At 34.9% G+C, this 13,347-nt stretch overlaps 2 protein-coding genes across 2 annotated transcripts; both read left to right on the top strand.

Moving 5' to 3' along the window:
• Positions 1–1,362: 1,362 nt before the first annotated feature.
• On the top strand, positions 1,363–5,656 carry LOC17886353 (phosphate transporter PHO1 homolog 6). The gene is made up of 12 exons (XM_023783029.1): positions 1,363–1,846; positions 2,276–2,624; positions 2,711–2,759; positions 2,842–2,913; positions 3,128–3,257; positions 3,353–3,473; positions 3,689–3,947; positions 4,036–4,140; positions 4,222–4,416; positions 4,493–4,783; positions 5,283–5,419; positions 5,522–5,656. The coding sequence occupies exons 1-12, from the start codon at positions 1,363–1,365 to the stop codon at positions 5,607–5,609; spliced, it is 2,280 nt and encodes a 759-aa protein (XP_023638797.1). The 3' UTR covers positions 5,610–5,656.
• A 2,045-nt stretch (positions 5,657–7,701) lies between these two features.
• LOC111830430 (uncharacterized protein At1g43920, Chloroplastic-like) lies at positions 7,702–8,250 on the top strand. The gene is made up of 2 exons (XM_023782258.1): positions 7,702–7,881; positions 7,963–8,250. The coding sequence occupies exons 1-2, from the start codon at positions 7,702–7,704 to the stop codon at positions 8,248–8,250; spliced, it is 468 nt and encodes a 155-aa protein (XP_023638026.1).
• Positions 8,251–13,347: the final 5,097 nt, after the last annotated feature.

The raw sequence follows: 13,347 nt of genomic DNA, 5'->3' as shown, positions 1-13,347 counted from the left end.
TGATAAGAAGTAGGACTAAATAACCTTCGAATGCATAGCACGTTTTTTGGGTTTATTGGGGAGGATGTTGTTGATCTTCGTAGTTTTCCCAAAGACCTCAAAATCTCAAGCTACTACATCAAAAAAGTAGATTACAATTAGTTGTTTTAAAAAAATTAAACACAAAAAGTAAAATATTATGTGTAAACATTGATTAAAAACGATATGAAAGCATGTGGTGAGAAAATTTGTATTAGTTCATGCTTTGTTTTGTGAGATATATATATTTTGTCTCGCTTTTGAAATGAATGTAAAATAAGAAAACATGTAATGGTTTATATAGGCTGTAAAAATGGGGTAGTTAATATTTTAGAATATTTGGTTTGAGATTTAGTTTTGAAAAGAAATAACTTTATTCAATCTCAATCACTAAATTATCGTGATTTTATTGTTAAATATTAAATATTATATCCGAATATTCCATTTTTAGAAGACTTAGAATAACAAATCATGTTTATATTTAATAGGCGAATTTAATTACCATAAATTAGTAAATTGTTATAAATTAAGATATAATCCGTTGATTTTGCCTACCATAAATTAATGATTTTGATATAAACGATTTAGATTTAAATGATTAAGGAAATATATACATATTATGGATTTTAAATGATTAAGGAAATATATATTCAAAGAAAATCGAATATGATAATGATTACTTAATAAATAATTCTTCAATTTTTAATATATAATGAAATGACAAAAGTTTATTTATAAAAATCTTACAAATAAAAAGTTATATTATCAAATGTATTTAAAAAATGTTAATATAGATTGATTTAGTTGGTCAAGTTAAAAATTAAAATAGTTTAAAAAGTCAACTATATTGAATATTCCATACTAAGAAAACATGGAATGGTTTCTATTAAAACAAATATTAAAATACTCAATGTTTAAAATTTCGATCAAGATCTTTATAAAATATTTGAAATTAAGAAAATCTTGCCAATTAAGCTAAATTTTAGGCATTGTATCTTACAAAAAAAGTTAAATATCAAACGTAATAATTATCTTTCCTTTAATATTGAAAACCAATTTTTTTTTTATCAACTGAAAAATGAACGATGGAGATTAAATATTTAAACCCGATTAACATATCTGTTTAGTTAGTTAGATCCGCGTGTTAACCCAGTTAGAAATGATAATTATTTCATTTTGAAACTATAGTGTAAATTCATTGTGTACTTCAGCTTTAATAGTATAGATGTACGTAAAAATATACATCACATTCATTCTATAAATATACATCACATTCTCACTGATGAATGATGATCAATGTTCACAAAAAACTCTTTAGTTTTCGAAAAAAACAGAGGAACAAAAATGAAATTCGAAAAAGAATTTTCATCACAGATGCTATCAGAGTGGCAACAAGCTTACGTAGACTACAAGTATCTCAAAACCCTTGTCAAAGACATCAACCGTTTCAAACGCAAAACCAATCCTCACCGTCAGATGAGCCCTTCTTCAACAGTGGTCGAGATTGGCGATGGAATAACGACGGCGCCTATTCAGGTGAGTTCTACGGCGAGTCAACGGTATGAGACAACGTTTTTGATGACGGCGGAGAAAGGAGGAGAGTATGAGTTGGTGTTTTTCCGGCGGCTAGACGACGAATTCAACAAAGTTGAGAAATTCTATAGAGAGAGAGTGGAGGAGGTGGTGGAAGAAGCGGCGGCGCTTAACAAACAGATGGATACTTTAGTTGCGTTTCGGTGTAAGATGGAAGAGGAGCGTACGGTGGAGATGGCTCGCTTGGCCTCGTATGTCGCGGTTTCTCCGGCGGAGCTTGCCAAAAACACATCTAGTAAGCCAAATATCAAATATTAATGTTAATCTAAAACATGCAGGTCCTTATATATATTTCATATATTCAATTTTTTGAGACATTTAATTATTTGACACTCAAATTCTTATTCCCATCTAATATCAATGAAAATGAATCTGTTACTATAATTTCATTTTTTACAAGTTCAAGTTTATCTACCTCTACCAAAAACTGATCAAACTTTCAAAGTATAGTGATCACTTTACTTAGTTTTTTTATTTTTTTTTGTTGCTAAGAATGTAAATATTTCATTAATAATGAAAATAGTTAGGAATTACAATGAAGTAAAACCTATAGATTGGTTCCATGGCAAAAAAAGGAAACACTTCACTTTCTAGTTTAATTAGAGTTATATTCAAATGAACAGTAATAATACCAAACTAACCAAATTTGAAATTTGACCTTTAGTGAAAATTCACATGGAGGCCATAGAGGAAGGAGGTTCCAGTAGAGCTGGTCGATCTGATGATGATGACAATAATAATACTGACGAAAAAGAAGATAACAATATATTCCTCACACCGGTCCACAACTTTAACAAGATGAAAGCTTCAAGGCCGGCTTCCATCGAGGTTTTAAATAACATTAAGATCAACAACACCAAAGAAACGCCTCGGTCCACTACTAAAGGCGTTCTCAAGGTCTTAAACCAAACGGAGCTCAAATTTAACAGAGATAATCTAAGGAAAATTGAGGAGAAACTCATATGCGCCTTTATCGAGTTCCATCGGAAGCTTTGGTATCTCAAGAGCTATAGGTGCCTATCTTTTTTATTTTTGATTTGAGATTATATAGGTATTTATTTTGGATTTGAGATTTGAGTTATCAAAAAAATATACTCAGCTTCTTGAATGTGTTGGCGCTTTCGAAGGTATTGACGAAGTATGATAAGGTTAGAGAAGTCCTTATTTTGATTTAATGTTTTTTTGTATGGGGTCTGTTTTCATAATTAAGAGAAAATGTGTTCTATACAGATAACTTTAAGGGATGCGGCTAAATCTTACATGAAAATGGTTGATAAATCTTTCCTTGGAAGCTCTGATGAGGTAAGCTTAGTTTTAAATTTGTAGTTAATTAAGTAAGTTTATAAAATAAATATAAAAGAACACTTGATGAAAACATTTTATCTTCTCAAATTCAGTAGAAAGATCCATTGAACGTGATAGTTGTTGAGTCAACTCCAAATTATTACTAGTTGTTTAATTCTAGCTTCTCTGTTTATCCTAGTATTGATCTTCTATTGCTCCTCCTTTGTCATAGGTTATGAGACTAATGGAGAATGTTGAAGCTACGTTCATAAAGCATTTCACGAATGGTAACAGAACAAAAGGAATGAACATCTTGCGACCAAAACCTAAAAGAGAGAGACATCGACTTACATTTTCCACAGGTATAATACTTCTTACTCTCTTAGGTACTTTTCTCTCTTTCATGTCGCTTGCTTCTCAATTTCATACATGTTCTTATGAGAAATGAATGTTTCATGTTTCGTGGGTGGATGCATGTTTTCTCTCATAGTGGCTCTTGTTGCTATCATACGCACCCGAAACATTTTACTAAATGATGGCCAAAAACAATACATGAATACAATGTTCCCTCTTTATAGGTAACTCTTATGCATCAATCATTTGCTTGCGTTTACACTTCGTACATGTTCTTCCTTAATGAAGCGCTTCAAATATGTTAAGCAAAACATATTTATTAACAGTAAAATAAAATCTAAACACCATTGAAAAGTTCTCTTTTTCCGTTTTTATCACGTATTGACACTTTACTTGGCTTCTGTTCTTAATAAGTTTTCTTTTAAACTTGTTATTGCAGCTTGTTCGGAATCATTGTGTTACACATGACTATGTATGCTACTGATATTTATTTTTGGAGGCGTTATCGAGTAAATTATTCCTTCATACTTGGTTTCAAACAAGAAACTGAACTTGGCTACAAGCAAGTTCTCTTTGTGGGATTCAGCATTGGTGCGCTTGCTCTTCTTTGTGTTCTTGCCAATCTTGATATGGAAACAGACCCCAAAACCAAAGATTACCAAGCATTAACCGAACTTCTTCCTCTTTTCCTCCTCATTGTAAGTCAAAATTACAAAATCTGCTTTTGAATTCAAACTACTTATATAGCAATAACCCATGGGAACATAACTGTGTGATGTAAATTAGGCTATGTTCGTAGTTCTAGTCTTACCATTCAACATCTTCTACCGATCGAGTCGCTTCTTCCTCCTCAAAAGCTTCTTTCACATCCTTGTTGCCCCTCTTTACAAGGTAAAACATTAAAACTTAACATAATCATCAATACAAATTAAATCTCTTAACAAATATATTACTATTTGTGTCTTCATGCAGGTGACATTACCCGATTTCTTCTTGGCAGATCAACTATGCAGCCAAGCGCAAACTCTTCGAAGCATAGAGTTCTACATATGTTACTATGGTTGGGGAGATTTCAAACAAAGAAAAAACACATGTGGAGACTCTCAAGTCTTCAACACTTTCCTATTCATTGTTGTGGCTTTCCCATTTTTTTCTCGCTTCCTTCAGGTACACAAAATTGTTCTCTACTAATTCAATGTTCTTGTTCAATAAAACATTTTTTGACATTTTTATAGTTGTGTAGTGTATGAGGCGGATGTTTGAAGAGAAAAGCATAGAACAAGGATATAATGGTTTCAAGTACATTTTGATAGTAGTAGCTGTTTGCTTAGGTATGGCTTATGAAGTGGATGGTGAAAAAGACCGTCAAATTATTTGGAGATTGTTAGGTGGTATCACCTCAGCTATGGCTGTGGTTTTCTGTACATACTGGGACTTGGTTTACGATTGGGGACTTCTTAATCGAACATCCAAGAATCCATGGCTACGCGATAATCTTCTCATCCCACACAAGGAGGTGTACTTTATCGCAATGGTGAGTCTTAGAACATTATTATTAAGATTGTGTGATGGAGTACCCGGCTTGGTACTGTTGGTATTGAGCCCATTCCTTAATCTGATATGATGACAATGACTTTGACATTTAGATTTAAGCCTAAATTAACTGCGGCTAACCTAATAAATACATAGGAAAATTGCACCCTTAGCATATACAGTAGCCCACAAATTCCCTAGAGTGAGTTCTTACTTTTTAATGGCTATCCATTTCGAAATAAGTATATAACTCGAATGACATAATCCGCATGCATATGTATTGGTAAAAAATAAAATATCCAATGGGAATGGAAACATATCAAATTTAGACAACGTAACCAGACTACATGACATTTGTTTCAGACTAAATTGTTTCAAAAGAAAAAAAAAAAAAAAAAACCCAGACTACATGACATTTGTTTTGATCATTATATCATGAGCTAGAGAGTTCTTATAATGTTTCAAGAGAAACATGCAACTGATTTTTAAACCAAATGCAGATCTTAAACGTGGTGCTGAGATTTGCGTGGATGCAAACGGTGTTAGATTTCAAATTCGAGTCCATGCACACACAAACTGTGGTCGGTGTCGTGGCAAGTCTGGAGATCATTCGTCGTGGAATATGGAACTTCTTCAGGTTAGTACTCTTTTTACTTAATTTTATTATATATATTTCAAAGACTTTTCAGTCGCGTTTTAATAAAACGAAACTTGGTTTGGTTCATGTTCGTAAAAACAGGTTAGAGAACGAACATTTAAACAATGTCGGTAAGTATAGAGCTTTCAAGACAGTTTCATTACCATTCAACTACGAAGTGGACCAGTAAATGTTCGTAGCCATCCTTGCTTGCCATTAGGTGGTGATCTAATTTGCTGCAGTAGCTGATAATGATATTACTACCCATTCATATGTGTATCTAGACGAAAAGGACATTAGTCAATTTACGATCAAATCTACAATACTACTGACAAGTCTCACAAACTAGTCAACAAAATGCGACCATTGTTATAACAATTTGTACGTACTCGTGTTAATAGTTTTTAATATCTTTTTCCTTCTTCTTTTGGACAATGTACACCAACACCATACACTAAAAACTTTTTCTTTCCTGAAAAGCTTTTTTTCTTCTTTATAATGTATTATCACTTGGAAAGATGAAAAAAGGAGACGTGTGGACTTGAGATTCACTACGCTCAAGCTACCTAACAAGTAGCAAAGGGTACGAAAAATATCTTTAACATGGTAAAAAGTTATAGAGAGATTCCACCTTTTTAGTCCTTGCGTCAAAACGGGTTGTTAAATTATAGTATTGGACATAGAATGTGGTAATCAATAAACTATATGGGACACGAACGACATGTTATAGATTTTAAATAGTTATCGTTAGATCCTTTTTATACAGTGAAGGCTGACATATGTATAAATTTATGAATAAACATATTCGATATAAATTCCTTTCAAACTTGGTATATATTTTTTTAATGGTTACATGCTAAACGTAACCATTAATAGTTCCGATTCTGAAAGAGTCAAGGTCCGGGACTTTCTTATTATCGAATAAAATAAATATAAGGTTTCATGTCATGACTCGTTCCAAATCAAAGTTGATGGCCATGTATTGGCTTTGAATCTTAAAAGAAGAAGCTTGAGAACTAGACTTGTCAACAAGTGACCGATGAGAAATCGAGAATCGTTATAAGAGTAAATCATTAATGTGATCTTTATTTTAGCATTTAATTGTGATGCAACCAATATGATCCGAAAACTTTCACTTTTATTAGTAGTCGTGTCATCGTCAACGACACTTATAAATCGACACTACATTCATAAAAAAAACTAGTTATTTGATTTAATAAGATTTGGCTTATTTTGATAATTTTCTTATTGTTTTTTACCTATTTAAGAAAGTTACCCTAAAATATACAATTTTGTACTGATATTTATAAGAGAATTTTTGAGAAATACCCATTTTGGTGTAATCATTTTTAAAAATACTTCTCTTTTCTATTTATTTTCAAAAATACCCTTTTTCAAATATGAAAAATTATAAAATTTTATATGGTTGATAAGGTACATCAAGATCATCATTACTACTAGGAGACTAAATCCAAATATTTATAAGGTTTTAAAAGGTTCTAAACGGCATTTATATGGTTTTTATAAGGTTTTTAAAAGGTTTACACAGTTTTTATAAGCTTTTTATATGATTTTTAAAAGGTATTTATACGGTACTTATGAAATATATATATAAATTTACACACATGTAAAGATAATTTTTGTCTATAAATATAAATTTTATACATATGTTTTTGATAAATTTCAAATTTTGTTGTAACTTTTTGATAAAATTAGAAAGAGTGATATTTTTAAAAAGTGGTATTGGAAAAAGGGTATTTTTGAAATTCCCCGTATTTATAAATATACTAAGAAAATAATTTGCTTTGGGTAAGATTTTTGGGATTTGCCAGGAAATTCAATACTAAAATATGATAGTCGGTCACATAAAAACCGGACCTGCGTCATGGCTCCACACGGCTCACGAGAGTCTTCCTATCTAGCCTCGATAATTTTTGGGAAAAATGTCATAATAATCCCAAACTTTCAAATTTGGGACGTTTAAATCCTCAACTCTGCGAAAGCCATTATAATCCCCAACTTTGTTATTGACTTTGTGTAAAATACCGAACTTTTGTTGACTGAGCCGTTTTAAGCATAGCGTTAAATCTCTGTTAGAAACGCTTTGACGGGGTTAACAATCCGTCTCCTGCTTCCGTTTAACGTAAACGCAGTCGTTTAAAACTGTACAAAACGACGTCGTTTAAACACTAATGAAACTTAAAAAACCCCCAAATCGATTTCTAGGTTACAATCTTCCCTAAAATTTCTTCTGCAAATTCTTCTGCAATCTCTCTGTTCCGATGAGTTCAAGTTCGAGCTCTGTCACAACGAGTGGCGTTAGTGAGCGTGGTGTGCCTCGCAAGTGTGTTTGTGGTTTAGGTGTCACGATCTTTACATCAAAAACTCAAGACAATCCAGGACGACCTTTCTTTCGTTGTGATAGCAAACGGGATGTGAATTCGTGGACAAGCAAAAGAGATGTGAGTATATGCAAACTTGTTGTTTATGTAGAAAAATCAGTGTAAGCTAGCTAATTATTTCTGATTTTTTTTGTTCATTAGAATCATTTGTTTAAGTGGGTGGAAGATGCTGTGTTTGAAGAAGTAGAAGATGCTCTACCAAGAGTAGCCATCATTGCAAATGAGATTAGCAAAATAAAAGCAGAAGTCAATGAGTTAAAGGCTGTGATGAAAGAAGTGAAGGAAGAAGAAATGATCAACAAAAAAGAAGTCCACAAGTGTAAATTGTGCTTCAAAGTCTGTTTTCTGTGGCTTAGTCTTATCACCATTGTGCTGGGTTATGTTTTGTTTAGGAAAGGAAATCAGAAAAAACTTATGTTAGGTTATTAAGGAAATCAGTTGTATGTTTGTGATGTAAACCTTTTGGAACTCATAATGAATGGACATCACTTGTTTGGAACATGTCTTCATAAAACCTGATTGATGTCTTAATACAAACTTTAACAAAACAAACACAATACAAGTTCTGAAACAAAATGCGAGCAAACTAATCCGAGTAAACCAAAACATGTTCTGAAACTTGTTCTGAAGCAAAGTGAAGAAGCTACAAACACAAAACATGTTCTGAAACTAATCCGAGCAAACCAAAACATGTTCTGAAACAAAGTGAACAAGCTAGAAACTTAAACAAATTGATTAGCGCGAACATTCAAACCATGGTGCCCATCCTCCTCTTAGTACACCTCCTCCCTGAGATCCTGGTAGATGAGATCGGCCTCTTTGTGAGGCTGGTAAATGAGATCTTCCTCTTTGTGAGGCTGGTAGATGAGATCTTCCTCTTTGTGAGGCTGGTAGATGAGACCTTCCTCTTTGTGAGGCTGGTAGATGAGATCTTCCTCTTTGTGATGCTTGAGGTCCAACTTGAGATGCTTGAGAAGGTGGTTCTTGAGATGCTTGAGAAGAAGAAGCATCCTGAGATGCTGGAGGTGCTTCCTGAGATGCTGGAGGTGCTTCATGAGGCGCTTGAGGTGCTCCCTGAGGTGCTGGAGGTGCTTCATGAGACGCTTGAGGTTCTCTTTCCAATGGTGTTCCTTGTCCAAACAATATAACCCTTGGCTCCTGATTTCAATCAAAATATCAATAAGCATTCAAATGATGTTAAAGTATCAATGGATGAGCAAATCTGACCTGTCCTTTTCTTGGTCTTCCTCTTCCTCTTTTGGGTGGAGTTGCAACTCTTTGATTTGTGCATCCTTGTTTGTTGTGTCCTTCTTGCTTGCAATTTGAACATGTCATGACTCGATTCATGCGTGATAATGTGGTGTTATTAGAGCTAGATGCAGTTTCAAACAAGGACTTCCTCCTTGCATGATTATTTGGCCTCCGAGGGTTACCTCTTCTCCATGGAGGTGGCAACACTCCTAATCTGTTCACTCTTGGCCAGAACAGCTTGCCTTGAACAGGCCCAATACCCTCATAGTAGGTTAACTGCCAGTTTCTAGCTGTGTACCACTCAACAACATGGTCTTCCACCTTTTCCTTCTTTCCTATGATGACAGATGCTGCATGAATACACGGTATACCAGTCATCTGCCATTTTCTGCAACCACACGTTTTGTTGTTCATATCAACAGAGACAATAACATCACCAATGCGTATCTCATGTTTATTGTGCCTTGCCATCCATCTTTCACATCCCTGTGACCCAGCAATCATCTTCTCTATCTCAACATGGGCTCTCTTTGTGAATCTAGTCTTCAACTTACTTGCAATTACATACCTCTTCTCATTACGCACCATACACTGTCTTCTTATGTCTTCCAACAAATCTAGCAAAGGCTTCCTTCGGGCTTGGCGGATGGTTTTATTAAAAGACTCACTGAGGTTGTTTAAGTTGTCATTGCAACAGCTTCCAATCCTGAAAAAAGCTCTAGACCAGGTCCTGGGATTAGTCTTCAGTAGAGAATCAAAAGCACTTGGATTGTAACTCTTCAATTCTTGCATATGACCAGCAAATTCTCCTTCTGTGTAACTCCTAGCAATCTTCCAAAATAGTCTTTGTAACTCCATGTCATGGCTACTTCTCTTCCAATTGTCCATGATGTGCCTAGCACATTGTCTATGCTCAGCTTCTGGAATAACGGTGTAAATTGCTTTCACTAAGCCCTGTAAATGATTCAAAGAAATTGACTTAGACAAACACTGAAATATTGATTGATAGTAAAGAAATGAAGCTTTCACTAACCGATTGTTTGTCTGATATGATTGCTATGTTTTTCCCATCTTGAAGATCTAACTTGGTAGAGAGCATCATAAGAAACCAATCCCAGTTATCATCATTCTCAATTTCAACTATAGCCCATGCAATAGGAACAATCCTATTGTCACCATCTCTCCCTACAGCAGCTAGCAGATGACCCTTTATATCCCATTTCAGAAAGGCACCATCTATACCTATGATGGGCCTACATGTGTTCTTCCAACTATCTCTCTGTGACTTAAAGCAAATAAAAAGCCGATAAAACCTTTGAAGGCTGCCAATGGTTGCACCAGGAGTGGTCTCAATTTCAAATGCTGTATCTGGATTAGATCGGAAGATCTCAGCTTGATAATCCCATATCCTAGCAAAGTGTTCTTCATGAGTAACTTTCCTTTCCCGCAGAACCTTTGTCTTTGCCTTCGAACATTGATCTTCAGTGACTTCAAAGTTGTACTCTCTCTTGATCTCTGCAACCATCTGTTGTTTAGTAATTTTTGGATCCTTTCTCAACCTTTCTCTATACAACCACGCAATTGTCCCTCGCTTCAACATCTTTGAGAATCCAGACCGGACACATGCATGCTCCTCATCGTATATCTTTATTTGCATCTTATGTTTCTTCTTTTCATACGAACAGTAGAATCTCCATGGGCATTTAACATCAGTGGCAGAGCACTTAGCACCAACCTTCAAACTTTGTGACCTATACAACTTAACATCGTATCTAGTCTTCAGAGAATACCTTAGGATAGCTATCTTAAACTCTTCTGGGCCATTGAAAGTTTTTCCCAACCTCAGTAACTCTTCAGGATCTTCAGCTTCATGAGGAGCACCTGCTCTTGCATCTTCATAATCTTCTTCATCGTCACTGTGTGAAAGAGGATCTGGAATCCTCTCTTCATCCCAGATATCATCTCCACTCTCAGCTCCATTGTCATCCCTTGCATCTGGTCCAAATTCAGCTTCAAAATCTTCACAATTAACATCTGCTACACCTATATCTCCTTCGTCTTTGTCTTCCTCTCTACCTTCCTCTCTACATTCATCTCTACCTTCCTCTCTACCTTCCTCTCTACCTTCCTCTCTACCTTCCTCTCTACATTCCTCTGTACCTTCGCAATTATCTTCTACCGCACATGGCTCGCTAATTAGTTCTGGAACAGGTACAATGTTCCATTGATGGTCTTCAAGAACTGCTTCAACATTACCCTCGTCTGCATACCTAACCTCCTCACAGTCGTCATCACCAACAACCTCACAGTCGTCCCCACTAACAGGCTCACGATCCTCCTCGATATCGTCAGCTGTCTTCTTCCTTTTTCGTTTACGTTTGGTCTGATGAACCGTCGTCTCAGTCTCTGGTTCTGAAATTCTTGTTACCGTCTCACTCTCTGGTTCTGAAGGTAGTCGATTCGCCTGAGTCTCCTCACTAGACTCAATAACCGCTTGGATTTGATTCACCTCAATAGTCTCAGCCTCTGTCGCCTCAGTAGTCTCAACCGCTTGGATTTGATTCACCTCAATAGTCTCAGCCTCTGTCGCCTCAGTAGTCTCAACCGCAGGGATTTGATTTCCCTCTGTCTCAACTGTTTCAGTCGCCTCTGCTTCAGCTTCAGGTATGATTGTGTCGACTTCTTCGTCTGCCGTAACCATCTTCAGTCGCTCCGATCGCCGAGTCGGAACTTGCTTCTTTCCTCCACGGGTCCTGGCCATGGCGAGAATCAAGTCGAGAGAATTGGGGATTTTTTTTCTAGGGTTAGGGTCTAATTTGAAATCGATTTGGGGATTTTTAAAGTTTAATTAGTGTTTAAACGACTGCGTTTACGTTAAACGGAAGCAGGAGACGGATTGTTAACCCCGTCAAAGCGTTTCTAACAGAGATTTAACGCTATGCTTAAAACGGCTCAGTCAACAAAAGTTCGGTATTTTACACAAAGTCAATAACAAAGTTGGGGATTATAATGGCTTTCGCAGAGTTGAGGATTTAAACGTCCCAAATTTGAAAGTTTGGGATTATTATGACATTTTTCCCGATAATTTTTTCTAAGAAACAGCCAAAATCAGTATCTCACATAACCATTGAAGCCTAGCTAACACTAAAAACGTTTTTTGGGAATGCAACGAAAAGCAAGCTAACGATGGAAACGTCCACCAAAACATAAACAAAAGAGGCCTTACTAGTGGTGGGATGACTGGTGAGATAAAGAATGCATACAAAAACGTAAAGAGAAATTAAAGGACTAAAAAGCTTAAAAGAGAACTCCATTCAATCAATAATTCAAAATGCATGAATACGTCCAACGTACACATGCAAAAAGAGATAGTAGGAAAGCAACAAAATTGGGTAGAGGAAGACGCGGAGTGACTGACTCTCTGGCTGACCCTCAAATAGATTGAAACTTTGAGATATATTAATTCATTTACACTATCAAAATGGCAAGTTATAAACTATATATGTTACAAGTTTTATTAATCGTTTCTATTTCAATAATTCTAGTTAATTTGAAAGTAAACATACTTGTTTGGAATTTATACTTATGGCTCATACATTATATCCTCGAGCAGTGGCTAAGTACCTTCTACGATTATCCTACATTATATTCCTTTCGCAAAAAAAAGAAAACGAACGTAAAGATCTTTTGGAATTGAGGAAGTGGTTTGTAATCTTTGTGGAATACTTTAAAAATCATATTATTCTTCCAATGGTAAACGAGAAAAAAGAAACATTTGTTATATTGACTGATGACTTTGTAAGTCCAAATAGTTAGACTCAAGTTTGCGACTTCGATGTCACATAATAATAAGAATATATGTAAATCAAAGACCAGAGTGATTTTACTATTTAAAGAAATTTAAGATAACTTTCCGTTTAGATCGAAGTTGAGGTCTTCAAGAAAATATTTCGTTCGTACAGTATATTTGACCAAGGAAAAGTATATTATTATACAACTAATACAAGCATTAAACTAAACTAATCAGGGAGATATACGAGTAGTTTTCTTAATTTGAGAAAAAGTCAAGTGGGCACTGTACGTTTATTATTATTTATACATCAACTACTAATAATGATTTAGATTTAGATGGTACTGGTAAGACAGATTATAAGTAGTTACGATATAATTAATTAATTGGTTTAGGAATTAATCAAAATAGTCGGACCAAATGCAGACGATTTAGTCAATATTTTGAAGGGATGATTTGCAAGATAACATGATTATATATATTTT

The sequence above is a fragment of the Capsella rubella genome, unplaced genomic scaffold (genome assembly GCF_000375325.1).
Source record: "Capsella rubella cultivar Monte Gargano unplaced genomic scaffold, Caprub1_0 scaffold_5, whole genome shotgun sequence".
In the NCBI taxonomy this organism is placed as follows: domain Eukaryota; kingdom Viridiplantae; phylum Streptophyta; class Magnoliopsida; order Brassicales; family Brassicaceae; genus Capsella; species Capsella rubella.
The sequence above is the reverse complement of the archived record's forward strand: the minus strand, read 5'-3'. Positions and strand labels throughout refer to the sequence as shown.

What these genes read in the sequence shown, in the direction of transcription:
- LOC17886353 (XM_023783029.1), top strand. Translation starts at nt 1,363, where the DNA reads ATGAAATTCGAAAAAGAATTTTCATCACAGATGCTATCAGAGTGGCAA. An exon ending in TCCTTGGAAGCTCTGATGAG is followed by an intron (nt 2,914 to 3,127) that starts GTAAGCTTAGTT and finishes CCTTTGTCATAG; the next exon opens with GTTATGAGACTAATGGAGAA. An exon ending in ACAATGTTCCCTCTTTATAG is followed by an intron (nt 3,474 to 3,688) that starts GTAACTCTTATG and finishes TTGTTATTGCAG; the next exon opens with CTTGTTCGGAATCATTGTGT.
- LOC111830430 (XM_023782258.1), top strand. Translation starts at nt 7,702, where the DNA reads ATGAGTTCAAGTTCGAGCTCTGTCACAACGAGTGGCGTTAGTGAGCGT. An exon ending in CGTGGACAAGCAAAAGAGAT is followed by an intron (nt 7,882 to 7,962) that starts GTGAGTATATGC and finishes TTTGTTCATTAG; the next exon opens with AATCATTTGTTTAAGTGGGT.